Genomic DNA, 27,271 nt, shown 5'->3' on the forward strand with positions numbered 1-27,271 from the left:
CAGTATTAGTGACTTTTCCTTATATTATTCTGCTGTGGATTCAGAACTTTGTATTATGAGATGCCATATTATAGAAATAGAGCTTCAAAAGGGAAAAAAAGAGTAAGTGCCACAGAGATAAGTAAAAAGTATATGAAAGTTTTTGACCTTAGCAAGATGTCACTTATAAAGATATCAGGAGTGACAAAGATATTAAAATGATGACAAGTTAGGAGATTCAATAGACATCATTGTATTACAGTTTCCCACCGTGCTAAATAGGTTAATTTTGTGTGGCTACTTTGTGTCTCTTCACATGGAAATTTCTTTTTTTTGGTAACACTTTAATCCAGGGGGGTGGTAAGGGGTATTGTGAAATGATAACATCCTATTATCTGTATGGCTAAACGTAATCTCCACCTCTATCCGTGGGGCTATTTAAAGGGAGGAGTGAGGGCTGGCACCAGCTACAGCTGGTATTGTGGTGACGACCAGGTATGGAACTTGCTCTCAGTCTTGTTTGTCTGTGGGGGTTATCCTTCTCTGTTTTTCTTCCTATGTGTAATAGATTTTATTTTATAGGCTCGGTTTGTAAATGTTCTGCTTTTGCTTCCTGAAGGTCAGATAGATTTACAAATACTAGATCAGTAACTAAGTTATTGAATCTCAAATGAAGTGCTGCTCCCTGAGTGGAGGTTTAGATGTACAGTACAGTGTTGTTTGGAACTAAAATGTGTTCCTTCCAGATTCAAGATCTGACATTGTACTTTTAACTGCAATGAGCTGTTCGGATACAAAGTTGTGTTAAGATATAGAGGATGCGTCTCTAGCACATTCCGTGGTGTATGGAATGTAGGAGAAGGAGTGGCTCAGTGAGGAAAGACACTGACTGGCACTGAGTTTAAAGCTAGAACCTGGTTCAAGTCCCAGTGTCGGCTCCTTGTTACCTTGGACAAGTCACTTTGTCTCCCTGTGCCTCAGGCACCAAAAACATAGATTGTAAACTCCACGGGGCAGGGACCTGTGCCTGCAAAATGTCTCTGTAAAGCGCTGTGTAAAACTAGCAGCGCTATACAAGAACATGCTATTATTAGTAACATTTATTTCCTACAGTACATCATCTGCCTTAGAACTTTACCTGGATTTTTACATCTATCATGAAATCTTTGTAAACCAGTATTGCTGACCTGAAGAAGAGAGAATTCTCAAAAGCTTGTCTTATCTATAAAAAATAATAAATAGTCCAAATAAAAAAGGTATCACCTAATACATGTGCAGAGAGTGAAATGTATGTATGTCTTTATTTATATAGCACCATTAATGTACATAGCGCTTCACAGCAGTAATACACGTGACAATCATATAAATAACAAATAATACAAATAACACATGATGGGAAGAAGTGCTTCAGACATAAAAGTAACATTTAGTAAAAGGAGTCCCTGCTCTGAAGAGCTTACAATCTAATTGGTTGGTAGGAAGAACGTACAGAGACAGTAGGAGGACGTGCTGGTAAGTGCGTCTGCAACGGGTCAATGTTTATGTATGAGATGTAAATTATCAGCCATGGAGCTACTCATAGTATGCTTCCTTAAGCAGGTATGTTTAAAGGTGGGTCTTAAAGGTGGATAGAGAGGGTGCTAATTGGATATTTAGGGGAAGGGCATTCCAGAGGTGTGGGACAGTCAGTGAGAAAGGTTTAAGTGGGAGAGGGCTTTAGATACAAAGGGGGTAGAAAGTAGACATCCTTGAGCAGAACACGAGTCAGGATGATGTATAGCAAGAAATAAGGGCTGAGATGTAAGGGCTGTTATATAGTGGCCGCGTGTGCTACTCTGTACGCGTCACTTATAATTGGCTGAGGTTAGAAAGCCCTTCTATAGAAGCGCTCCGCGCGCGCACGGTAGTGAGCGTGCATCCGGCCAAAAGCGGGGAAGACGGGGAATACAATGAATTCACGCCGCTACCAGCACTGAAATGTGTGTGTGTGTGTGTATATGTATGCATGCGTGTGTGTATATGTATGCATGCGTGTGTGTGTATGTATGTATGCATGTATGTGTGTGTCTGTACAATGTTAATAAATATTTTATTTTTACAAAAGTGTTTTTTTTTTTTAAATAAATTTCACATACATACACATAGATACACACAAACACACAGTACCTTCACACAGCTCAGAGCTCAGCATACACACAAAAAGCATGCGGCACGTGCACGCGCGTTCGCACAGGCACGCGCGTACGGCCGCACACTCTATAGAACAGCCCTAAGGCGGAGCAGAAGAGTGTATGTAACATGTCTTTGCACATGGTCTGTATGTAGTCCCTGGTTTTGTACAGAATCTATATTAACAAAAAGTTTTCCTGAAGTGAGTGAATAAATAAGAGGCACAATGTACATTGACATATTTTCTTTTGTTCTCAGGGAAATGAACATGTTTCACTTCAAGCTCTTCGGCTGCACGCTGTTCTTGAGTCTTTATTTTCAACATGTTAGACCACAGGTAAGTGCATGAAATCAAATGTCAGTGAAAGACTTTCAAAGAGAAATATATGTATGGGAGGAGTAACATGTATCTGTGGTGTAACTCAGTATGTAAAGCATATTGCTGCATTGTTCTTACAATGTTATCAAGCTTCTGTCTTTTGAAAATGAATATGACATCTCAAAATGTATTTCTAGTAAAATAATCAATGTTACACATACCACTTTCCCATATTCAATCTGTCATCTATCCAGCCTCCTACCCTTTTTTTACCTCCCATACAAACTTCCTTCTAACCAGTAGGATTTTTTGGATGTGCTTATTTACCTGGCAGCCTGCTCTATAACCTCCTCCCTCTCACTTATTTAGTTAGCTATTGTTTTCTTCCAGTTAGGGCTGGGACCCGCTGCGGGCGGCCGCACGAGCGTTCCCCACCAGCAGGGGAATCCTCCCGAGCTGGTCCCAGTCCCCCCTCGCTGCACAGCTCACTACACGCTGTGACGCATCAGCCGCCAGGGGATTCAAGAGAATTGTAATCCCAAGCGGCGACGCGTCACGTGGTGTGGCTGTGAGCCAATGAGGAGGGGAGGCTTCGGGGAGCGGGGAGGAGAGTGTAGGGGGAAAGCAGAGATTTTAAATAAACTGCAGCACCAAGGAAGTCCCCCTGCTCCCTCCCACAGACTCTCTCCTCTTGGAGGGGGGGTCCCCCTTCCGATCCCCCCCTGCTCCAATCCCCCGGGCTCCAATTCACCCCTCCGTGTGTATTTGTGAGTGCGTGAGTGCCTGTATGTGTGTGTGAGGGGCTGAACAGTTGAGGGGCTGAGGGGCTGAACAGTTGAGGGGCTGAACGGCTGAGGGGCGGTCCCGCCCCTGACATCATGGCCGCGCCCCGTCATGGCCGCGCCACCCCAACCTGATAGGCCACGCCCCCCCTTCCCGCTCGCAAAAATGATCCCTTTGGACTGGTAAAAACCCCAAGTGCCTCTCCACGCACCGCCTGTCTGCAGTGCGGGCGCGTGGTCTGAGGCAGCGGGGCCTTAGCCTAAGTTAGAATTTAGTGAGTGCTGGTTAGGCTGTCATGTTAGGGTTAGGCTTAGGCTAACAAATGTATGCAAGGTTAGACTAGTTTATTAGGCTTCAGCTGGCATATTAGGGTTATGGTCAGGCTTAACAAGTCTTTTATTTAACCTGCTGACCGTTAAATACGACTAATCACGTCCCTTTTTGTATCCAGCAGTCTGATAAATAAGGCTGAACAAGTGCTTTATTAGAGAGTAACTTAAAGAAATCACACTAGATCCCTTTCACAACTGCACTCAGGTGTATAATACTAATATATTTATATATCTTCAGACTTAATAAGTCATAGATCTTTTTTGTTTGGAGGAACCCTTGAAGTTTTTAAAAAAATCTCGGGGAACCCCTAACTGGCTGATACATATTAGATTAATTTCACACCTCACGAGCTCCCTCTATTTCCCACCCTCTACCCAGGTATTTCTCTCCCCTCCGTCTCACTCACTCTCCCCCCCCCCCTTCCGCCTCGCATGTATTTATCTCCCCTGCATCTCACTCTTACTCCCTCTTTTACTCACTTATCCCCCCCTCTCCTTTCACTCGCCCCTACCTTCCGTCAATTATCCCACTCTCACTCAATCCCCCCACAAAATACATACCAAAAAACCCACACTCCTAAATACATGTAACCCTACCCCGCAATACATAATAAAAATACCCGCCCCCGCCAATACATATTAAAAAGGCCCACGCCAATACATATTAAAAATGCCCCCGCTGCCCCAATACATTTTAAAAAGACCCCGCCGCCCCATGCCCCAATACATTTTAAAAAGACCCCGCCGCCCCAATAAATTTTTAAAAGACTCCCATCCCCCAATACATGTTTAAAAAAATTGGGCCGCACGGGTAAAATCATCATCATATCTCCCCCAGCACCTCTCATCATCATCCTCCTCATATACCTCCCACCCCCTGCATGTCACATCACTCTTCCCCTGCATGTCACATCACTCTCCCCCCCCTGCATGTCACATCACTCTCCCCCCTGCATGTCACATCACTCTCCCCCCTGCATGTCACATCACTCTCCCCCCTGCATGTCACATCACTCTCCCCCCTGCATCTCACACAACCTTCCCCTGAAGAGGCCTGCTCCCCACTAGAGAAGATTTTAGCCCCATTAATTGAAATGTACATTGACTATTTCCCAGCCCAGGGGAGACTGCTTCGTAGCATATTAATTATGAGTGAGAGATTGATGTTGATAACTAGTTTCTGAAATACTTGGCTGAATAATGAATCCCCTCACTAGCCATGTGATTATTTTATTTTTTTGCCTGGGTGAAAGAGGAAAAGGAAGGGGTGATGAGAAAGTGGGTTCAGGGAGACAAAAGGAGAAGGGAGGAAGGAGATGTACTATACTACAGGAGCGTAGCTGTTCCATAGTTAAAGTTGCTATCAAATTTGTAACATGAAAATAAACAGTCAGGCAAGCTAAAAAAAACTGAACAGCAATGTGACTCAACTGATGCATCATGAGCATCACTCACAACACGCTAGTCAGCAATAGCACCCGATGTCTGTCACTGTGTGTCAGTCACTGTGTGTCAGTCATTGTGTCTGTCACTGTGTCAGTGTGTCTGTCACTGTGTCTGTCAATGTGTGTGTCAGTGTGTCTGTCAATGTGTGTGTCAGTGTGTCTGTCCAGTGTGTCTGTCAGTGTGTCTGTCACTGAGTGTGTCAGTGTGTCTGTCACTGTGTGTCACTGTGTGTGTCAGGGGGGGGCAAAAACAGCTGGGGGGGCAAAAACGGAGCTGGGAGGGGGGGCAAAAACGGAGCTGGGAGGGGTGCAAAAACAGAGCTGGGAGGGGGGCAAAAACAGAGCTGGGAGGGGGGCAAAAACTCATGTCTCAGCACTGACTAGACTCGCTCCTCTGTCTCCTGCTCTCTGAGGCACCCGCTCTCTGCACTGACACAGGCACTCACAAACACTTGCTCACTAAAACCCACACACACACACACCTCCGCATATCACAGAAAGTACAATACATGCTGCATTCATTAAGCCCCCAACCCCCGAGCAGCAGCCGCCGCTGCCACCACCAGGGAGCATCTCCTCACCTCAGGTGGCAGCAGAGTGCGGAAAGACTGCACGCGCTCAGCAGGCACCAGAAGTGCCGGGTTGCTAGAGTGTGCTCCGCGGAGGGAGGAGGAGAGCAGAGGGGGCAGAGCGGAGGGGGGAGAGCCAGGGGCAGCAGTGAGTGCGGGCAGCCAGGGTTCCACGGAGCCCCGGTTGAGAATCACTGTCCTAATGTAACAACTTGATAAATAATAATGTTACTAATGGGCTTAAGCTATATCTATTGTATCTAGGCACATCAATGGCTGTAGTGTTTAAAGGTATTATCTGTACTTGGGTACTTTATCAGGTTGCTATATACCAATCCTCTGTTTGACACTACGGCGAAGTTAGATTCTTCACTATACTAATACTATGACACTGTAGCTATAGTCAGTCTATGTAACCACTTACAATATACTTGGATATATTCACAATTGAGACAGCTACAATAGTATCTTCCTTTGTATCAATGATTTGACCTTTGTTAGTGAATTTTGGGTATGCTATCACCCCACTGTATCCTAGGCTGAGAGGAAAAGTTGCAAATTACTGTATGTATCTGTTCATCTGATACATACTCTAACAGCCTTATGAATTGATTGAGTGTTTTTACAAATCCTTCTGCTCCCGTGTGGATATATCCCCGATCACTTTACCAGTGATAATATCCTGTGACACTTATTGGTATTATACTTACCTGAGTTCAGATTATCCAATATTGTCCATTATTGTGTCGCCTATCCTGGGGCTTTTTATGATTCACTGTACATATTATTCACACATGCGTCGTCGTTTAATAGCATCATTAATTAATACAATTTTATTGTTTTTCATATAAAGTGATACATGTTCAGTTTTTCATGTCAGTTGGTAATTCCAGAAATACGGCATATTCAGCATTATTACTTATCAAGTTGTTACATTAGGAATATTGAGATTCTATGACTTATTAATTCTGAAGATGGTGTATATATATATATATGTATTAGTATATATTAGTATTATACACCTAAGTGCAGTTGTGAAAGGGATCTGGTGTGATTTCTTTAAGTTACACTCTATGTGTTACAGGCTCCCTGTGTCCCTATGCACCGGTGTAATATTAACTCTGTTATTCTAATAGGCTGAACGGTCGGCCATCTATAGTGGTTTAAAAGTGCTTTATTAGCCTGGCTTGCCTTTATCTTTAAAAAAAACAAATATCACAATAACCCCTGTGAGAATAGCTCATATGTCAGTCTTTGTTTGTTAAAACCCCTTAAATAATGACTGAATATTCTCTTGCTGTATGTAGGAAGAAAGTTGCCCCTCACATCTTACCTTCAGCACAGTTAGTCCAATAGAGTCCATTACTGTGCTTATTGCTTCACATTTGCAGTAAGGCTGATCTATATATTGGTGTGTACGTCCTCTTAGCCCCTTGAGTGCTGGACATCTGGTTAACATTGCACTTCATTAGCTGGATGTGCCAGAGGACTGAGTTTTTAGTATTAGATATGAAGATCATCCAGAAATGTTTTACCAATATAAGGATAGGTACAGGCACACCAATTGCCAAAAAAAAAGAGATCGCATTCAAGTCCTGGGGCAAACTAACCCATCAAAGCCCCAACGTTCCAACTCAGGGCATAAACATAGTAAATCGCACAAAAGATGAAAGCACACAGTTTAAGTTGCTAGCATTATACTGCATGCTTATAGCAGAGCAAATAACATTTCGGGGACACAGCCCCATGCTCAGATAATAACATGGGTGGCAAACGCTATTTGGTTTGCTATATGGATGCAATAAAATCCTAGCAATCATTTTTGCAATTTAAACTCTGTGCCTCCATCTTTTGTGCGATTTATCCAGAAATGTTTGTATGCAAATTAAATAATACATTCTTTTCATTCTGACAGGATTCTGTTCCAAAATCTCAAGGTAAGATGCATTTGAATCTGTTTTTATAAACCTTCTGTATATCTTTATTTATACAGTATAGCGCTTTCTATGCGCATAGTGCTTCACAGCAGTAATAAAAGTGACATAATATAACACATACTGTAATAATATAACACTTAATGGAAATAAGTGCTTCAAAAAATATACTAGTGTGTACATAGAGAGAAGAGCTTTGGTGCACTACCAAAGCGATTAATGGAATATTTATAGATGATAAAACGTTTATTTTAATATGCATAATTCAAATAATTACAGCAAGGAAATATAACAAACATATAACATTGTTCCTAAATACAGTGAATTAAAAGGGTGTTCATCCCCTGTACTGTGTACCAGACTCAGGGCAGTTGTACAAATTATATACAGTTATACTGGTAGTTTGAAAAGCTTAATTCAAAGCACCAATGCTCAGCCTTATAGCAAACGCAGTGATATACAGTGGGTCTGGCTACAGGTCTCTTTTGATACAGTCAGTGATAATAAATGTACTGGTCGGCATCATAGTGTACTTTAGATGCAGATGTATCATGTTTGAAAGGTATTTTCTCAACCCAGGGGGAGCATGTGGGAGAAAACACAACAAAAAAACACACTAAGTGCAGACTGGAATGTACAGGTGTGAGATGATTGTGATGCTTGGCCTCTAAGTGCTGCCTACTCACAGGATGTAGGTAGGATGTGTATAGTGGCGTGATCAGTAGAATCTGGTGGGTCCCTCTGAGTAAACACAGGAGGTGGCTGGAACTGGGGTATCATTAGCAGGTGTACATGGAAAGATAAAAACAGACCTCCATGGTGCAGATCAATGGTATACAAAAAACTTTATGAAAGGATATAAAATGTGCACTCACAAAATTTAAAAGCAAAATAAGCGTTTTTCACTATATAAGTGATGGGAGGGTAGGGATGGTTGCCTCAGCTCACCGCACCGCCGATATCCTGGATAGTTCTCCTCCGCAGGCTCCCTGCTACACCCAGGCAGTGTGGGGATCTCCAGCTGCGGTCTCTCCGGTGCGTCGCGTCACTTCCGGTCTGCACGATCAGCTCCGTCGCGTCACTTCCGGTTCGGCGGTTGATTGGCAGTTCGCGGGCACCAATCCTCTCACCTCCTGGGCGGGTCCACTCTACGCGTTTCGCCAATGGAATGGCTGGCTTCGTCAGGAGTATGGACCCCCCCCTTCCAGTGTTGCTTTATATACCCTATACAATTGCTAGTTTAATTAACCTCTGCAGTACTGGTATGAAGTCTATAGACATGGTTAGATGTATTCACAAATTCATGCTAAAAAACGGGGTCAGAGTGGGGAGATTTGAAATACCTCTCCAGTCAATTGATAATCCTTTTGATTAATTAATAAGTAAATTTAGGCTGTAGGTAGTGGGGGGAGAAAAACGAATAAACAAAAAGTGGCAAAAATGTATCGGCTAAAAAATAAGCTTAATAAAAGATCTATAAATAATCTATAAAAATACTATAAAAATACAATTCGTTATAATAAAGTTCAGTAAAGTAGGTAAATTGAGTAATGAGGATGTGAATACATCCCTAAAAACATGTTCCAGCATGGTTCTTAGTTAAAGGGACAGTGCAGTAGCAGCATGTACATCACTAAAATTCATGTTAGGTACTATTAGTTTTTATATAATATTTCCAAAAAGACTTTAATCTATTCTGAACTAGACCTTATGGACAGACACCTCTTACATGACACTCAAAAAGGAATATATAATATACTAACAAAGTCTAAACCTATAAACGACGCATATGGAAACGGAGGTTCCTGATTAACCTATGGAGGGCGGAGATGAATAGAGAGGAAAGGAATCCATATTAGAATACATGTGACAATCACAAATGCTATAATAACGTATACGATTATGGCAGTGTAAACAATGACAATATAAGGAAAGAGACAGTCCTTAAAAGCATATAAAAAAATATATATATAAAAAACATATAAAACCACTAAAATTAATGCAAGGATTTTATTTTAGAGAGGCTTTTTATTTCAGGAAGGGGGCCACATCTATCTCCATGTTTAATCCTCTGGGATGGAGTGATCTCAATTTGTGTATCCAAAAGGACTCTCTTTTGATAAGCTCTGTATTCCTATCTCCTCCACGCCAGTGTTGTTTAACGAATTCTATTGGCATGTACGTTAGTCCCTTGGGATCCCCCTGATGTTTTTCTGAGAAATGATTAGGAACACTATGAGTGACTAACTGCCTGTTAATGCTGCTAAGGTGTTCTAGTACCCTTGTTCTGACTGGTCTTTCTGTTTTCCCCACGTACTGCAACCCGCATGGGCACTCCAGGACATAGATTACGTGGTCTGTCCTGCATGTCAAACATGATTCTATCTGGAAAACTTCTTTTGTCACATTTGAACAGAACTCGTTTCTTTTATCTGATTTGAATTCGCATGCCCTGCATTTGTTGCAGCCAAAAAAACCTTTTCCCGTTTGAAGCCAGCTATCAGGATTTGTGTCACTTTTTTTCTTCAATGCACTTGGGGCCAATCTGTTTTTGAGGTTGTTTGCCTTTCTGAAGATAATGTTCGGTTTCTCAGGAATGGCCTCACCCAGAATCGGGTCATTTCTGAGAATATCCCAGTGCTTGTTAATAATGTTCCTTATGACTTTCGCTTCCCCACTATAATTTGTGAGGAAAGCAAAGTCAAATTTCTCATTTCTCCCTTTTTTCTTTTCTTTAGGTCTAAGTAGATCCTCGCGATTAATACCCTCCACTCTCCTTATATCGTTGTCCAACTTCTCTTCCCTATATTCCTTCTCCATAAATCTTTTTTTGAGATACTCTGCCTGTTCACGATACGTGGTATTGTCACTGCAGTTCCTTTTTAGCCTAGTAAACTGTCCAGGGGGTACACCATCCATCCACCTGGGCAGGTGACAACTTGATCTTAATATATAGTTGTTTTTGTCAGTTTCTTTAAAATAGGTTTTTGTTTTAATCCTATTCTCATCAATAAAGATAACAAGGTCTAAAAAATTTACACTTGTTTGGCTAGAACTGCTCGTGAATTTTAGATTATTCTCATTCACATCTAGAGATGCCAGAAACCCTTCCAAGGATTCCTGACCCCCCCTCCATATCAGGAACACATCATCGATGAAACGGCGCCAGAGGACAAGATTCTCCCCCAGAATGCCCCCCGGCCAGATCTTATCATCCTCCCAAACGGCCATAAATAGGTTCGCATAACTGGGGGCGAATCTTGTCCCCATCGCCGTTCCACATTTTTGGAGATAGTATTCTTCTCCGTACCAAAAGAAATTATGATTTAAAATAAATCTAATGCTGTCTATAATAAAACCAATCTGAGTCTCAGTGAGGTCCTTGTCCCTAGATAGTACCTGTTTGATCGCTCTACACCCTTTTTCATGTTCTATTACTGTGTAGAGCGATGTTACATCGCAGGTGGACATAATAAAATGTTCTTCCCATCTTACTTTATTTAAGGTATTAATGATGTCTGTTGTGTCCTTCAGGTATGCCTTCTGCTGCACTACATATTTCTGAAGGAATGTATCTATGTACAGTGACAGATTAGCCGTAAGCGAGTCAATCCCCGAGACTATAGGTCTGCCTGGGGGATTGACTACACTTTTGTGGACCTTAGGTAGATGGTAAAAGATAGGTAATCTAGATCTGTCACTGTACATAAACTGATACTCATTATCGTTCAATACATTTAATTCCTTCCCCTCATCTAAGAAGTTTTTCAACTCCTCCGTAAATTTTCTCATTGGGTTTGATTTTAATTTCTCATACGTTTTTGTATCTCCTAAAAGTCTGAGGCACTCCCTGTCATATGCCTCTCTGTCTAATAGCACTATTCCCCCTCCTTTGTCAGCAGGTTTTATGACCAAGTTATCATTATCAGTGAGGTCTTTAAGGGCTGTTTTTTCTTCTTTTGAAAGATTATTGCGCATTTTCCCTTGATTTGCAGCTAGGTCTTCAAAATCTTTATTAATCATTTTAAAAAAGACCTCTAGATGGTCACCTTTGGCATAGTGGGGATAGAAGGTTGATCTCGGTTTCAAATTCGTATGGATAATATTCCTCTCTTCTAAAACCACTGGTGGAATAGTTGGTTCGGGCTTCCTCGCTCCCTCTCTACCTAGGAAGTACCTCTTTACGGTCATTTTACGGAGGAATTTATTTGCATCTATGAATAGGTCGAATGAGCTATGACCTCTCATAGGTGCAAAACTCAAACCTTTTGATAATACACTGTGCTGAGCTTTATTAAGTGTTACCGAACTTAGATTAAAAATGTTTGTCTCCCTCACTTGTTGCTCCTTTTGTATCCTCTTTCTTCTCCCTCTCTTTCCTCTGAATCTCTGCTTCTTTTTGAATCTTTCCTTGTTTTTGGACAGGGTTGCGTCCCCTTGTCCCACAAAGTGGAAGGTCCCTCTCCTAAAAAATCTTTCTCCCTATTGTGATTTTTGGGGCTTACATCCCTCTCTTTATCCCTTCTATCAAAAGAGTTCACTCTTCTCTCCGTCTCAACTGGAGATTTATTTGCTTTAGATGCTCTTTCTTTTTCTCTTTGATCTCTTTTTTCTTTATTTATAGGGGTATAATTGGACCTTCCTCTTTCTTGAGATTCATGCCTCGATCTGGACTGGTCTCTATATGACTTTGTATTTGTTTTCTCCCCTTCTATTTTAGTTTTATCTCCCATATATTTAGATCTTTCTTTACTTTCATGATGGTTTTTCTTAGAGAATTGTTTTTTATGGGAACCCTGATGTTCACCTACATCTCTGCTCTTTCCTCGTCCCCATGTTCTCTTATTTGTCCTATTTTTCTTCCATGTACGTTGCTCCCCTTTATTATAGTCTTCTTCATCTCGTATAAATTTACGCATTTTTGTTGTTTCTACCTCCTTTTCCAAAGTGTTTAATTTCTTTTGAAGTGCTGTGTCTTTTTCAATAAACTCTGGTGTATTAATAAGTGGTGTAAGAATATCCTGTATGGCATCTATTTCCTCCCCTAATATCTTTAGGTGTGCTTTTTGTTGTTTAATAATGAGATCAATTAGTGTCTGAGAACATAAGTCTAGCACCTCATTCCATGTTTTAAGAAACTCATTATCTTCTAAATCAAAGGAGGGAACTATAGGAATCCTTAGACCCCTAGGAATCCTATTGCAATTTTTATATTCTTCTAGGAATACAACATCTAACCATTTTCTAGTATCTTTCACTAGGAGTTTTTCTAGTTTCACAAATTCAACCTCAACAAGGTGTCCCACACTTTCATCTACTATAATTTCGTCCTCTAGTTCTTTGTTAAAATTAACATTCCTTAGTAATCTTTTCGCGAAGACATTCAAACTACTTTTAGCATTCTCCATATTTAGACTAGCAATAAGCAGCCAAAACACCAAAGGCAGACAAGTAAATGTGATAACGTGATTGGTGAAAAAAACTGGCGCTAATTAAGTGCTAGTGATCACTTAAATTACAGTGAATATATATAACTCATAAATAGTGATATCAAAGAAAATCGTGACTCAAATAGTGCAAAGGTGAAAGTATAATATAAGTTGCAACCCCCTGCTCAGACCCTCTGGAAGGGACTGTCTTGACTGGTCCCAGAAGATCAAACGATATTTTCTCAACCCAGGGGGAGCATGTGGGAGAAAACACAACAAAAAAACACACTAAGTGCAGACTGGAATGTACAGGTGTGAGATGATTGTGATGCTTGGCCTCTAAGTGCTGCCTACTCACAGGATGTAGGTAGGATGTGTATAGTGGCGTGATCAGTAGAATCTGGTGGGTCCCTCTGAGTAAACACAGGAGGTGGCTGGAACTGGGGTATCATTAGCAGGTGTACATGGAAAGATAAAAACAGACCTCCATGGTGCAGATCAATGGTATACAAAAAACTTTATGAAAGGATATAAAATGTGCACTCACAAAATTTAAAAGCAAAATAAGCGTTTTTCACTATATAAGTGATGGGAGGGTAGGGATGGTTGCCTCAGCTCACCGCACCGCCGATATCCTGGATAGTTCTCCTCCGCAGGCTCCCTGCTACACCCAGGCAGTGTGGGGATCTCCAGCTGCGGTCTCTCCGGTGCGTCGCGTCACTTCCGGTCTGCACGATCAGCTCCGTCGCGTCACTTCCGGTTCGGCGGTTGATTGGCAGTTCGCGGGCACCAATCCTCTCACCTCCTGGGCGGGTCCACTCTACGCGTTTCGCCAATGGAATGGCTGGCTTCGTCAGGAGTATGGACCCCCCCCTTCCAGTGTTGCTTTATATACCCTATACAATTGCTAGTTTAATTAACCTCTGCAGTACTGGTATGAAGTCTATAGACATGGTTAGATGTATTCACAAATTCATGCTAAAAAACGGGGTCAGAGTGGGGAGATTTGAAATACCTCTCCAGTCAATTGATAATCCTTTTGATTAATTAATAAGTAAATTTAGGCTGTAGGTAGTGGGGGGAGAAAAACGAATAAACAAAAAGTGGCAAAAATGTATCGGCTAAAAAATAAGCTTAATAAAAGATCTATAAATAATCTATAAAAATACTATAAAAATACAATTCGTTATAATAAAGTTCAGTAAAGTAGGTAAATTGAGTAATGAGGATGTGAATACATCCCTAAAAACATGTTCCAGCATGGTTCTTAGTTAAAGGGACAGTGCAGTAGCAGCATGTACATCACCTTGTTGAGGTTGAATTTGTGAAACTAGAAAAACTCCTAGTGAAAGATACTAGAAAATGGTTAGATGTTGTATTCCTAGAAGAATATAAAAATTGCAATAGGATTCCTAGGGGTCTAAGGATTCCTATAGTTCCCTCCTTTGATTTAGAAGATAATGAGTTTCTTAAAACATGGAATGAGGTGCTAGACTTATGTTCTCAGACACTAATTGATCTCATTATTAAACAACAAAAAGCACACCTAAAGATATTAGGGGAGGAAATAGATGCCATACAGGATATTCTTACACCACTTATTAATACACCAGAGTTTATTGAAAAAGACACAGCACTTCAAAAGAAATTAAACACTTTGGAAAAGGAGGTAGAAACAACAAAAATGCGTAAATTTATACGAGATGAAGAAGACTATAATAAAGGGGAGCAACGTACATGGAAGAAAAATAGGACAAATAAGAGAACATGGGGACGAGGAAAGAGCAGAGATGTAGGTGAACATCAGGGTTCCCATAAAAAACAATTCTCTAAGAAAAACCATCATGAAAGTAAAGAAAGATCTAAATATATGGGAGATAAAACTAAAATAGAAGGGGAGAAAACAAATACAAAGTCATATAGAGACCAGTCCAGATCGAGGCATGAATCTCAAGAAAGAGGAAGGTCCAATTATACCCCTATAAATAAAGAAAAAAGAGATCAAAGAGAAAAAGAAAGAGCATCTAAAGCAAATAAATCTCCAGTTGAGACGGAGAGAAGAGTGAACTCTTTTGATAGAAGGGATAAAGAGAGGGATGTAAGCCCCAAAAATCACAATAGGGAGAAAGATTTTTTAGGAGAGGGACCTTCCACTTTGTGGGACAAGGGGACGCAACCCTGTCCAAAAACAAGGAAAGATTCAAAAAGAAGCAGAGATTCAGAGGAAAGAGAGGGAGAAGAAAGAGGATACAAAAGGAGCAACAAGTGAGGGAGACAAACATTTTTAATCTAAGTTCGGTAACACTTAATAAAGCTCAGCACAGTGTATTATCAAAAGGTTTGAGTTTTGCACCTATGAGAGGTCATAGCTCATTCGACCTATTCATAGATGCAAATAAATTCCTCCGTAAAATGACCGTAAAGAGGTACTTCCTAGGTAGAGAGGGAGCGAGGAAGCCCGAACCAACTATTCCACCAGTGGTTTTAGAAGAGAGGAATATTATCCATACGAATTTGAAACCGAGATCAACCTTCTATCCCCACTATGCCAAAGGTGACCATCTAGAGGTCTTTTTTAAAATGATTAATAAAGATTTTGAAGACCTAGCTGCAAATCAAGGGAAAATGCGCAATAATCTTTCAAAAGAAGAAAAAACAGCCCTTAAAGACCTCACTGATAATGATAACTTGGTCATAAAACCTGCTGACAAAGGAGGGGGAATAGTGCTATTAGACAGAGAGGCATATGACAGGGAGTGCCTCAGACTTTTAGGAGATACAAAAACGTATGAGAAATTAAAATCAAACCCAATGAGAAAATTTACGGAGGAGTTGAAAAACTTCTTAGATGAGGGGAAGGAATTAAATGTATTGAACGATAATGAGTATCAGTTTATGTACAGTGACAGATCTAGATTACCTATCTTTTACCATCTAACTAAGGTCAACAAAAGTGTAGTCAATCCCCCAGGCAGACCTATAGTCTCGGGGATTGACTCGCTTACGGCTAATCTGTCACTGTACATAGATACATTCCTTCAGAAATATGTAGTGCAGCAGAAGGCATACCTGAAGGACACAACAGACATCATTAATACCTTAAATAAAGTAAGATGGGAAGAACATTTTATTATGTCCACCTGCGATGTAACATCGCTCTACACAGTAATAGAACATGAAAAAGGGTGTAGAGCGATCAAACAGGTACTATCTAGGGACAAGGACCTCACTGAGACTCAGATTGGTTTTATTATAGACAGCATTAGATTTATTTTAAATCATAATTTCTTTTGGTACGGAGAAGAATACTATCTCCAAAAATGTGGAACGGCGATGGGGACAAGATTCGCCCCCAGTTATGCGAACCTATTTATGGCCGTTTGGGAGGATGATAAGATCTGGCCGGGGGGCATTCTGGGGGAGAATCTTGTCCTCTGGCGCCGTTTCATCGATGATGTGTTCCTGATATGGAGGGGGGGTCAGGAATCCTTGGAAGGGTTTCTGGCATCTCTAGATGTGAATGAGAATAATCTAAAATTCACGAGCAGTTCTAGCCAAACAAGTGTAAATTTTTTAGACCTTGTTATCTTTATTGATGAGAATAGGATTAAAACAAAAACCTATTTTAAAGAAACTGACAAAAACAACTATATATTAAGATCAAGTTGTCACCTGCCCAGGTGGATGGATGGTGTACCCCCTGGACAGTTTACTAGGCTAAAAAGGAACTGCAGTGACAATACCACGTATCGTGAACAGGCAGAGTATCTCAAAAAAAGATTTATGGAGAAGGAATATAGGGAAGAGAAGTTGGACAACGATATAAGGAGAGTGGAGGGTATTAATCGCGAGGATCTACTTAGACCTAAAGAAAAGAAAAAAGGGAGAAATGAGAAATTTGACTTTGCTTTCCTCACAAATTATAGTGGGGAAGCGAAAGTCATAAGGAACATTATTAACAAGCACTGGGATATTCTCAGAAATGACCCGATTCTGGGTGAGGCCATTCCTGAGAAACCGAACATTATCTTCAGAAAGGCAAACAACCTCAAAAACAGATTGGCCCCAAGTGCATTGAAGAAAAAAAGTGACACAAATCCTGATAGCTGGCTTCAAACGGGAAAAGGTTTTTTTGGCTGCAACAAATGCAGGGCATGCGAATTCAAATCAGATAAAAGAAACGAGTTCTGTTCAAATGTGACAAAAGAAGTTTTCCAGATAGAATCATGTTTGACATGCAGGACAGACCACGTAATCTATGTCCTGGAGTGCCCATGCGGGTTGCAGTACGTGGGGAAAACAGAAAGACCAGTCAGAACAAGGGTACTAGAACACCTTAGCAGCATTAACAGGCAGTTAGTCACTCATAGTGTTCCTAATCATTTCTCAGAAAAACATCAGGGGGATCCCAAGGGACTAACGTACATGCCAATAGAATTCGTTAAACAACACTGGCGTGGAGGAGATAGGAATACAGAGCTTATCAAAAGAGAGTCCTTTTGGATACACAAATTGAGATCACTCCATCCCAGAGGATTAAACATGGAGATAGATGTGGCCCCCTTCCTGAAATAAAAAGCCTCTCTAAAATAAAATCCTTGCATTAATTTTAGTGGTTTTATATGTTTTTTATATATATATTTTTTTATATGCTTTTAAGGACTGTCTCTTTCCTTATATTGTCATTGTTTACACTGCCATAATCGTATACGTTATTATAGCATTTGTGATTGTCACATGTATTCTAATATGGATTCCTTTCCTCTCTATTCATCTCCGCCCTCCATAGGTTAATCAGGAACCTCCGTTTCCATATGCGTCGTTTATAGGTTTAGACTTTGTTAGTATATTATATATTCCTTTTTGAGTGTCATGTAAGAGGTGTCTGTCCATAAGGTCTAGTTCAGAATAGATTAAAGTCTTTTTGGAAATATTATATAAAAACTAATAGTACCTAACATGAATTTTAGTGATGTACATGCTGCTACTGCACTGTCCCTTTAACTAAGAACCATGCTGGAACATGTTTTTAGGGATGTATTCACATCCTCATTACTCAATTTACCTACTTTACTGAACTTTATTATAACGAATTGTATTTTTATAGTATTTTTATAGATTATTTATAGATCTTTTATTAAGCTTATTTTTTAGCCGATACATTTTTGCCACTTTTTGTTTATTCGTTTTTCTCCCCCCACTACCTACAGCCTAAATTTACTTATTAATTAATCAAAAGGATTATCAATTGACTGGAGAGGTATTTCAAATCTCCCCACTCTGACCCCGTTTTTTAGCATGAATTTGTGAATACATCTAACCATGTCTATAGACTTCATACCAGTACTGCAGAGGTTAATTAAACTAGCAATTGTATAGGGTATATAAAGCAACACTGGAAGGGGGGGGTCCATACTCCTGACGAAGCCAGCCATTCCATTGGCGAAACGCGTAGAGTGGACCCGCCCAGGAGGTGAGAGGATTGGTGCCCGCGAACTGCCAATCAACCGCCGAACCGGAAGTGACGCGACGGAGCTGATCGTGCAGACCGGAAGTGACGCGACGCACCGGAGAGACCGCAGCTGGAGATCCCCACACTGCCTGGGTGTAGCAGGGAGCCTGCGGAGGAGAACTATCCAGGATATCGGCGGTGCGGTGAGCTGAGGCAACCATCCCTACCCTCCCATCACTTATATAGTGAAAAACGCTTATTTTGCTTTTAAATTTTGTGAGTGCACATTTTATATCCTTTCATAAAGTTTTTTGTATACCATTGATCTGCACCATGGAGGTCTGTTTTTATCTTTCCATGTACACCTGCTAATGATACCCCAGTTCCAGCCACCTCCTGTGTTTACTCAGAGGGACCCACCAGATTCTACTGATCACGCCACTATACACATCCTACCTACATCCTGTGAGTAGGCAGCACTTAGAGGCCAAGCATCACAATCATCTCACACCTGTACATTCCAGTCTGCACTTAGTGTGTTTTTTTGTTGTGTTTTCTCCCACATGCTCCCCCTGGGTTGAGAAAATATCGTTTGATCTTCTGGGACCAGTCAAGACAGTCCCTTCCAGAGGGTCTGAGCAGGGGGTTGCAACTTATATTATACTTTCACCTTTGCACTATTTGAGTCACGATTTTCTTTGATATCACTATTTATGAGTTATATATATTCACTGTAATTTAAGTGATCACTAGCACTTAATTAGCGCCAGTTTTTTTCACCAATCACGTTATCTCATGTTTGAAAGGTAACAATGTATGAGCCTGCTTGTGAAGCAGCCTTAGTATTGGAGTAGATGAAAAAATCAATCATCAAATGAAGGCAGGGCCGCCGACAGGGGGGGACACAGAAGGGGCAGGTGTCCCGGGCCCAGTGTCTGCTGGGGGGCACAGCCGGCGCTGCAAGTTGGGCCCGACCTCTTGTCAGCCCCTGATGCCGGTCGCACCCAGGCCCCAGCTATCCATCAGCTGCCTGCCGACCTGCTCTCCCTCACTGTGCCCACGCCGAGCTTCTACCACAGGCACGCGACGGCCCTCTCTGACATCAGCGCGCCAGAAGTAAGCTGAGCCTTCACTTCTGGTGCGTGCTGGCATGAGAGGGAGGCCCGGCGCACACTGACATCGGTAGCACATGGTGCAGAGTGAGGGAGAGCGGGCCTGCAGGCAGCTGATGGAGAGCCGGGGCCAGAGGTCGGGCCCAACTTGCACCGCCAGCCAGGCCCCCACAAACACCACCAGCCCTGACATCCACAAAATAAGTCATATAGATAGATAGATAGATAGATAGATAGATGGAAGGTGTCAGGCACTCCACTAGTAAAGACAGTACAAGCTGGTGCAAGGGATCTTTATCAAGGGGGGTGCAGAGAACAATTGAAATTCAGTGACATATATACCCTAAAAACACACCTACCAATTACAATCAACCAACAAAAAATTGCGCAAAAAAACAGGTGAGTACAAAATGCCAAATGCATGAATCAACAGCTGTGTGAATAGTCCTGATATTGGTTACCAGTCAGTCACGTGGAGCGCACTCAGAAGCGTCCTGGATTGCCATAGTAACCATTCAATGTTGTCGTGGAATAACCGCTCATTCGGATCTTGGAGAGCAGGAGCGTCTAATCCCCCGCAGTGAGCGTCATTGGTTACCAAGGGAACCATGCGCATGAGCACGGCTGTAGAGACCTCCGTGGGAAGTGAAGAGCCATAATGGCAAATGCAAGCTGCCACTGGTGGTGGACACGCAATATGTAAACAACGTTATGGGTGATCCTGGCAGAGGAGTATGTACAAAGACATCACCATGATTAGCAAGAGAAAAGAAACTACTGTCACAATGATAATAACAGGGCACATGCACACCATATATCTAATACAAAACTGCTCAATTATACTATGTCCCCACATGGGTGTCATGGCATATTCGTGGAAGTCTTCATGCACATGAATGGTACATGTAGGCATTCCATCAAGTGCCCAGCATCCGAAATAAAAAATGAGCCATAATACAATGAAACAGGGGACATAGAGGGTACCTGACCTGTGAAAACGCATGGTGCAACAATAAAAAACACAAAAGTGACAGTGAGTGTGTGTGAAAGGAAAAGGGGGATGCAAGGGGGAGGTAGAGGAAGAGGGGGGGAAGGGAAGGAGGGGACAGGAAAGGGGAGAAGAAAGGGGAAGGGAAATAAATGTCAAGGGAAGATGCAGCATGAGTAATTTATAAAGGTATGAGTACATCAATGGACATGGACGGGACATGCACAATATGTGTATGACTAATAAGATAAATATAATGCCACAGGTGGTGGATAGTAAACAAAAGCTGTCATATAAAATCCAGTAATAATATAATGACAATATGATGAGATATTAAAGAAAGCATCCACGATTCAAATCTTCATTGAGGCCTTTGGGTGCTATAGTGTCCAATTTATATATCATTCTGGCCTACATTTGGAGTAGCAGCTTGTGTCTGTTACCCCCACGATGTGGGACATGTGCCTGTGCGATGGGCATGCATCTAAATGTAGCCAGGCCATGTTGTTTCAACTTGAAATGTCTCGCTACAGGTAGTAATTTTAAGTTATCTTGGTCAGTAGAATCAGAGCCCCAGGCATCCTTAAAGGGTTCCCTGCAATTTTCAGGCCAATTGAAAATTGTACCAAATACAGAAGAATGTACAATGCATCTGATCTCAGACACGCTATTAGAAAGGGTTGAGGTTTCTTACAGTGCATGTGATCTCAGATGCGCTATTAGAGAGTATTTGGGTTCCTTACAATGCATCTGATCTCAGACGCACTATTAGAGAGGGTTGAGGTTCCTTACAATGCAGTTGATCTCAGATGCGCTATTAGAGAGGGTTGGGGTTCCTCAGAATTTCACAATATAATTGTAGGGTTCCTTAACCAAAAAAGGCTGAAAATTACTGGTCTAAGGGGATGCCGTAGAAGGATAGGCAGACAAGTGGGACACCTGTAGGAAACGCAAAAATATCTGCTCCACACTACTGTATACACCATATTTACCTACGCTTGCAGCATATACAACTGCTGAAATAAGCAGAAGGCAGGTCACTGTCAATGCAGGTGGGAAGATACACTATACCCAGTACATCCTGCAGCATATTTAATTAGCAGCCCAATCTACGATTAGCAGTAAGGGTGCAAATTGAAATACATCTGAACAGATTATCTATTTGTTCACTATTAAGGCTGCTTCACTAGCAGGCTCATACACTGTTAGGCTGCGTTTATAGTAAGTGCTATAGCGACTGCGACGGTGCGCAGCGCCGTAGCAAGTGCATGCAGTCTGTCGCGGGTGCCCTTAGTGTGTACGATCGCGACGGCTGACGTCACGGGTTTGCGATTGCTGGAAGTCAAAGGATTTTGACTTCTTCAGCGATCGGCGCATGACGTCAGCGGCACGCGAGCACTTCAGCCAATGAGGGCTAACCGCTCACGACCACCCCCCCGGTCACCCTCTCTTGTCTCCTGCACTATAAGCAGTAATCGCTATTGCAACGGCGATGGCTGACGTCACGCGGTCGCGTCGTCGTCCCCCTTACTATATACGCAAACTTACCTTTCAAACATATGATATACAGGAGGGCCCCACTAATACGGCGGGTTCCGTTCTGAGGACCCGCCGTAAAGCGAAAATCGCCAGAAAGTGGAACCGGTGATTTTCATTAGGAGCATGCGCAGACCGGCAATGCACCGTTCTGCGCATGCGCGACAGAAGGAAACCCCTCCATTCCAAGCATGCACGACCCCGGGCCGGCCTGTTCTGTGCATGCGCGACCCCTGGACGGCCCATTCTGGCCATGCGTTGACATGGTGGAGACATGGCGGCCCCCTTCTCGGCACCGCCGTATGATGCCGACTAGTATATCTGTTTCCACTGAGTCTGTTTCAAGAGAGACCTGTAGAATTAAGCCTCTCAAACTACCAGTATAACTGTACAGTATATATTTTTTGCAGTTGCTATGATTCATACAACTGCTCCGAGTCTGGCGCACAGTACAGGGGATTAACACATTTTTTGTTATTTTTATTATATCCCAGGTAGCACACACCTCCTCACACAGCACATTTAGAGTTCGAGCAAGATCCTTCTGTATCTGTCTCAAATAAACGCTTCAGACATAAAAGTAACATTACTAAAAAAGGAAACCTTTCTCAGTAACTCCTGTCTTTAAATCTTTGTACACACCCGCAACATACTGCTTGGCATTTTAATTCTACAGACTACTACTGTATTTTATTCTGACAATGCTTGAGTGTAGGGATCTTCCTAAAATAACACAGAAACCCGAGTCCCTCCCTACCTTGAAGATCTTACAATCCCCATGTGATGATTGTTGCAGTGTAATAATGTTGCACACTGCAAGCCCACAAAGGCACTGATTTGCTCTCTCACTCCAGGTCGTAATTACCACTAAGGCAATTAGTGCTTAATTCAAAACCGAAGTCCATCACTGACCTACCCCTGCGTTTGGGCTTCTTTACCTTGTCAAAGCAAGATTGGAATGTTGTCATTTTATTTTGCAGGATACGACTGTTCACACATCTGGACAAGAAACAAGGGATCTGCAAATGGGATTTACACAATAAAACCAGTGGGAGCCAGCACATCTTTTAAGGTAGGTTTATGTTGCTGAAGTTAAATCGTTATTTCAGCAGCCTGCATCACAGAGACTTAAAACTAGTACAAGCAGAAGCAGGGCTGCTGACAGATTTCCCGGGCCCCAGACTACAGTTCTGACCGGGGCCCCCTCCCCCACCGTCGGCAGTGTTGCGAGCCCCATTTCCCACCTCGCGAGCCCCCTCATTTCACACCTTGCGAGCCCCCTCTATTTAGAAACCCTCCAATATATATATATATAAAAACCCATACATACTGTATATAAAAAAACAATACACATAAAACCCACCCAAATACATATTAAAAAGACCCCAATACATATATAAAAAATACATATAAAAAATACCCCACTGAATATATAAAAAAACAATGCACATAAAAAAAATACAAATAAAAAATAACCCAATGCATATAAAAAAAATGCATGTAAAAATATCCCAATACATATATTTTTAAAAACAATACATATATAAAAAAAACAATGCATATCAAAATACCCAAAAACATATTAAAAAAAACAATACATATAAAAAATACTCCAATGCATATAAAAAAAACTCAATGCATATAAAAAATAATACATATAAAAATACCCCAATACATATAAAAAATACCCCAATACATATTAAAAAAAACAATACGTATAAAAAAGCCAATGCATATAAAAATTACCCCAATATACAGTAGTTGACAAATCACCAAAAAATCTACTCGCCACACAAAAAAATCTACTCGCCACCTAGTACCAAACGTGTGCTGCTTGGGCCAATATTTACTTGCCCGGGGGTTAAATCCACTCGCCCGGGGCGAGCAAATGTATAGGTTTGTCGAACACTGTATATATATATAAAAAAAAAACAATGTTTATAAAATATACCCCAATACATTTAAAAAAAATGCCGGGCCTGGCCAGAGGTTGGGCCCAATGTGGAGCACAGGCCACTGGGCCCCCCCCCCACAGACACCGGGCCCGGGACACCTGTCCCTTCTGTTCCCCCCTGTCGGTGGCCCTGAACAGAAGAGATGTTAAGTGAAGACTATTTCACTGTAAAGTGTTGTGTTAAAGTGAGGAGATGTCTATATGTTTCACCTGCAGGTATTCTGTGAGATGAAAGCTAACGGCGGCTGGACACTGATACAGAGTCACGATGGACAAGATGGAATTTCCTTCGATAGAACGTGGGCCGAGTACAAACTGGGATTTGGAAATATTGCACGTAAGAACTCTTTAGGATTCCTTAATTTGGTTTACACTCACATTACCAATGACAGTTGCTTATGTGAGATGTAAATAATTGTTGCTGTGGGGACTTCACTTGTAAAAATATGATTAAACATCACAGCTTAAAGTGATAAAGATTCTAGATTCTAGACAGCTATGCTGATTTAAGGGTAATACTTCAGAAACATCAATGTAGCCAATTCTGGACTTTATTAATTACAGAACATTTGTATGAAACTAATTCATAGTGGGAAATGTATTATTGCTCAGTTGTAGTTAAACTGATTAATAGTTTTTGAACAATATTAAATAAGGCTTTAAATCACAGATGAAGGTTGTAAGCTGTTACACTTACAACTTACTTTCCTTCCACCTCATTTGTTTCCTTGCTCAGTGATTTTTTAAATTGTGAGGGAACGTATGGGCCAATAACTCCACATTATTTGAGGATCATACAATACATTGCAAAATATTCTGCTGTAGAATGTTCAGCAGCACAGAGTAATATCCCTAAAAATTCATCCACTTGACTCTACAGTGGCTGAATCTGGCCAACAGAATAACTTCAGATTTGTTGTTGAAGGTGAACACTGGCTGGGGCTTGATAACATTAATGCTCTGACCAACCAGGATGGCAGGATCTCGGAACTGCGCATCAGCCTTGGGGACTTTGGTGGAGCTGAAGCCTCTGCACAGTACAGCTCCTTCAGAGTTGATGATGAAACTAACTTCTACAAGCTCTCGGTGGGAAGCTATTCTGGCAACGCAGGTATGTGCCGAGCACCAGAACGTGTACCTTACATGTAAATAGTTTTACTCTCCTTAGTCATGGAGGTCCCGGTTATGTATTATAGAGCAATACTTTACTGGGGTTTTTTTTTTTTTTTTAATTTGTTGAGCAACTTTTTTTTAAATTAAATCCTTTATCCTGATAAAATTGCTGGAGGAAAACCCTGCAGTGGGGTTCAACTTGTAACAACTCTTTCTGGATGATACATAGATTATTTCTTTAAAAATAATTGGAAAGAGCCTTGAATATCTGAGGAAATTCTCCAGATCATGTTTAGTACCTGTGAGATAGTCTAACAAGATACTGTACATGTACACTTCTTATTGCAGGAGATGCTTTTAGAGGAAGAGACAGTGACACCAACACACATGGCAGCTTTTTCAGCACAAAGGACAAGGACAAAGACAACTGTTCTCCATGTCGGATGGGTGACGTCCGGTACAACAGCTGCAGCCGGGATCAATTTCGCTCTGGATGGTGGTTTAACCGCTGTGGGATGGCTAATCTGAATGGTCAATGGCACCCACAGGGAGACAATACGGGCTGGGCTTCTGCAGTGTCTTGGGAAACATGGCAAAACTTCAAGTCACTGAAGTTTAGTAAGATGTATTTGAGACACCGTTAGTGAAGATTGCTTTATTTCACATGAAATTAAAAAAAAATTCTCTTTCCTCAGTTTGTGTCTTAATGTTGATTTGAATACATTATCTAAAGATTCATTGGGTTTCTATGGCCTTCTTTAAAATAGTTTTACAGATTCTTTGTACCGGTATTCTTTTGATACACTGGGATTTAAAAAATTATCTCAAAACCTAAATGTAATATGGCTGCTAAGTCCCTCTCAGTGACACTAGTAGACATCATTGATGTAGATACTCAGAGCTTTGTTAAATCTGTCCTACTAACTTGACATTACCTAATTACAGATGTAGTAAGACTTACTGTCCCCAGCGCCATGGACGAACAAGTAAAAGTCTGCGGTGCTGGGGACAGTACCTGCAAGGATCGATTGTGGCCAGGGAGAATTAAGGCTGGGGGGCGGGAGGGGGAAAGGTCCATGCTTATGAATGGGACCACTGCAGACAAGTCTTAGGCCCGGGCCATAGAGGTGTGGGGAGAGCGGAGGCGCGCTAATGCTGAGGCTCGCCTGCTTCAGTCAGCGCGATTGCACGGACTTGCAGGCGAGCCAGCGTGCACGAAGGGAGCCGGGGGGAGGTGGTTGGAGGCGGGGCAGTGACGTCGCTGGGCCAATCGCCCGCGACGCACTGACGTCAATGTCACGGCACCGACGTCACGGCGCCGTGGCGTTGACGCTGCTTAAGGCTGATTGGATGTTTTCAGCCGACAGCGCGCTAAAAAACAGCTTGGCGCTCGGCTGAAAACTCCAAAGCCTGGGCACGCCTGCGGACGCTCGTGTGAGCCCCCTCTCAAGACATCCTCATTGAGGATGCAGGGGCTCAGCGTGGAGCGTCCGCACGCCTCAGTGCTGCTTGTCCTTCTATGGACGCAGCCAAACAGTGTGAAGCAGCTGCACAGAGTACCACAGCAGCCCCGAACTCCTGAGGTAAGAAGCACTCTCTGCGTGCAAGGGCTATGGACATTTAAAACCCCATGATGACGTAGATGCCTGAATATGGGTATCTACATCATGAGGTCGAATATTATAGGACCATATTTGGTCATTTATGTCATCAAGGGATTTGGACAAATGACGTAGTTGACTGAAGATCCAGCAGATTCACCAGCATGGCCATATTGGGTCATCTGTCCAACCCCCTTGATGACAGATGATCAAATATGGTCCTATAGTATTCCCCTCATTATGTAGATATTTGGGCATTTTTTTAAATAGTTGTTTAGCCCTCACCTGGTAATCAATGTACATCCTAAATATACTGGCAACAGTTATAATGAGATTATCATTATGTTCAGGGATAGAGTTACATTTGGCCAGAAAATCTGAGGTGTCTCGGAGATAAGAGGGGGGTTGGTCAAGACTATGGGCTGTAGAATCTTATCCACAACCACCACCGGTGGTTGGTTCGGAGAGTAGGTGGCAGCTATAATCGGTCCGCTGGGAGGTTTAAACGTACTCTTATGTATTTTGGGTAGTGTATAGTATGCAGGGCATTTAGGGT

General features: G+C 41.9%; 1 protein-coding gene across 1 annotated transcript; it reads left to right on the top strand.

The window, feature by feature from the left end:
• Positions 1-449: 449 nt before the first annotated feature.
• Positions 450-25,808, top strand: LOC142495007 (angiopoietin-related protein 5-like). Its single transcript, XM_075599845.1, has 7 exons — positions 450-474; positions 2,407-2,485; positions 7,512-7,533; positions 23,028-23,119; positions 24,218-24,338; positions 24,927-25,112; positions 25,463-25,808. Exons 2-7 carry the CDS (start codon positions 2,411-2,413, stop codon positions 25,756-25,758), a joined length of 792 nt encoding a protein of 263 aa, XP_075455960.1. The 5' UTR covers positions 450-474; positions 2,407-2,410; the 3' UTR covers positions 25,759-25,808.
• Positions 25,809-27,271: the final 1,463 nt, after the last annotated feature.

The sequence above is a fragment of the Ascaphus truei genome, chromosome 5 (genome assembly GCF_040206685.1).
Source record: "Ascaphus truei isolate aAscTru1 chromosome 5, aAscTru1.hap1, whole genome shotgun sequence".
NCBI lineage: Eukaryota > Metazoa > Chordata > Amphibia > Anura > Ascaphidae > Ascaphus > Ascaphus truei.

Coding starts and splice junctions, on each gene's coding strand:
- LOC142495007 (XM_075599845.1), top strand. CDS start 2,411: ATGAACATGTTTCACTTCAAGCTCTTCGGCTGCACGCTGTTCTTGAGT. Junction 23,120..24,217: donor GAGCCAGCACATCTTTTAAG/GTAGGTTTATGT, acceptor TTTCACCTGCAG/GTATTCTGTGAGATGAAAGC. Junction 25,113..25,462: donor AAGCTATTCTGGCAACGCAG/GTATGTGCCGAG, acceptor TTCTTATTGCAG/GAGATGCTTTTAGAGGAAGA.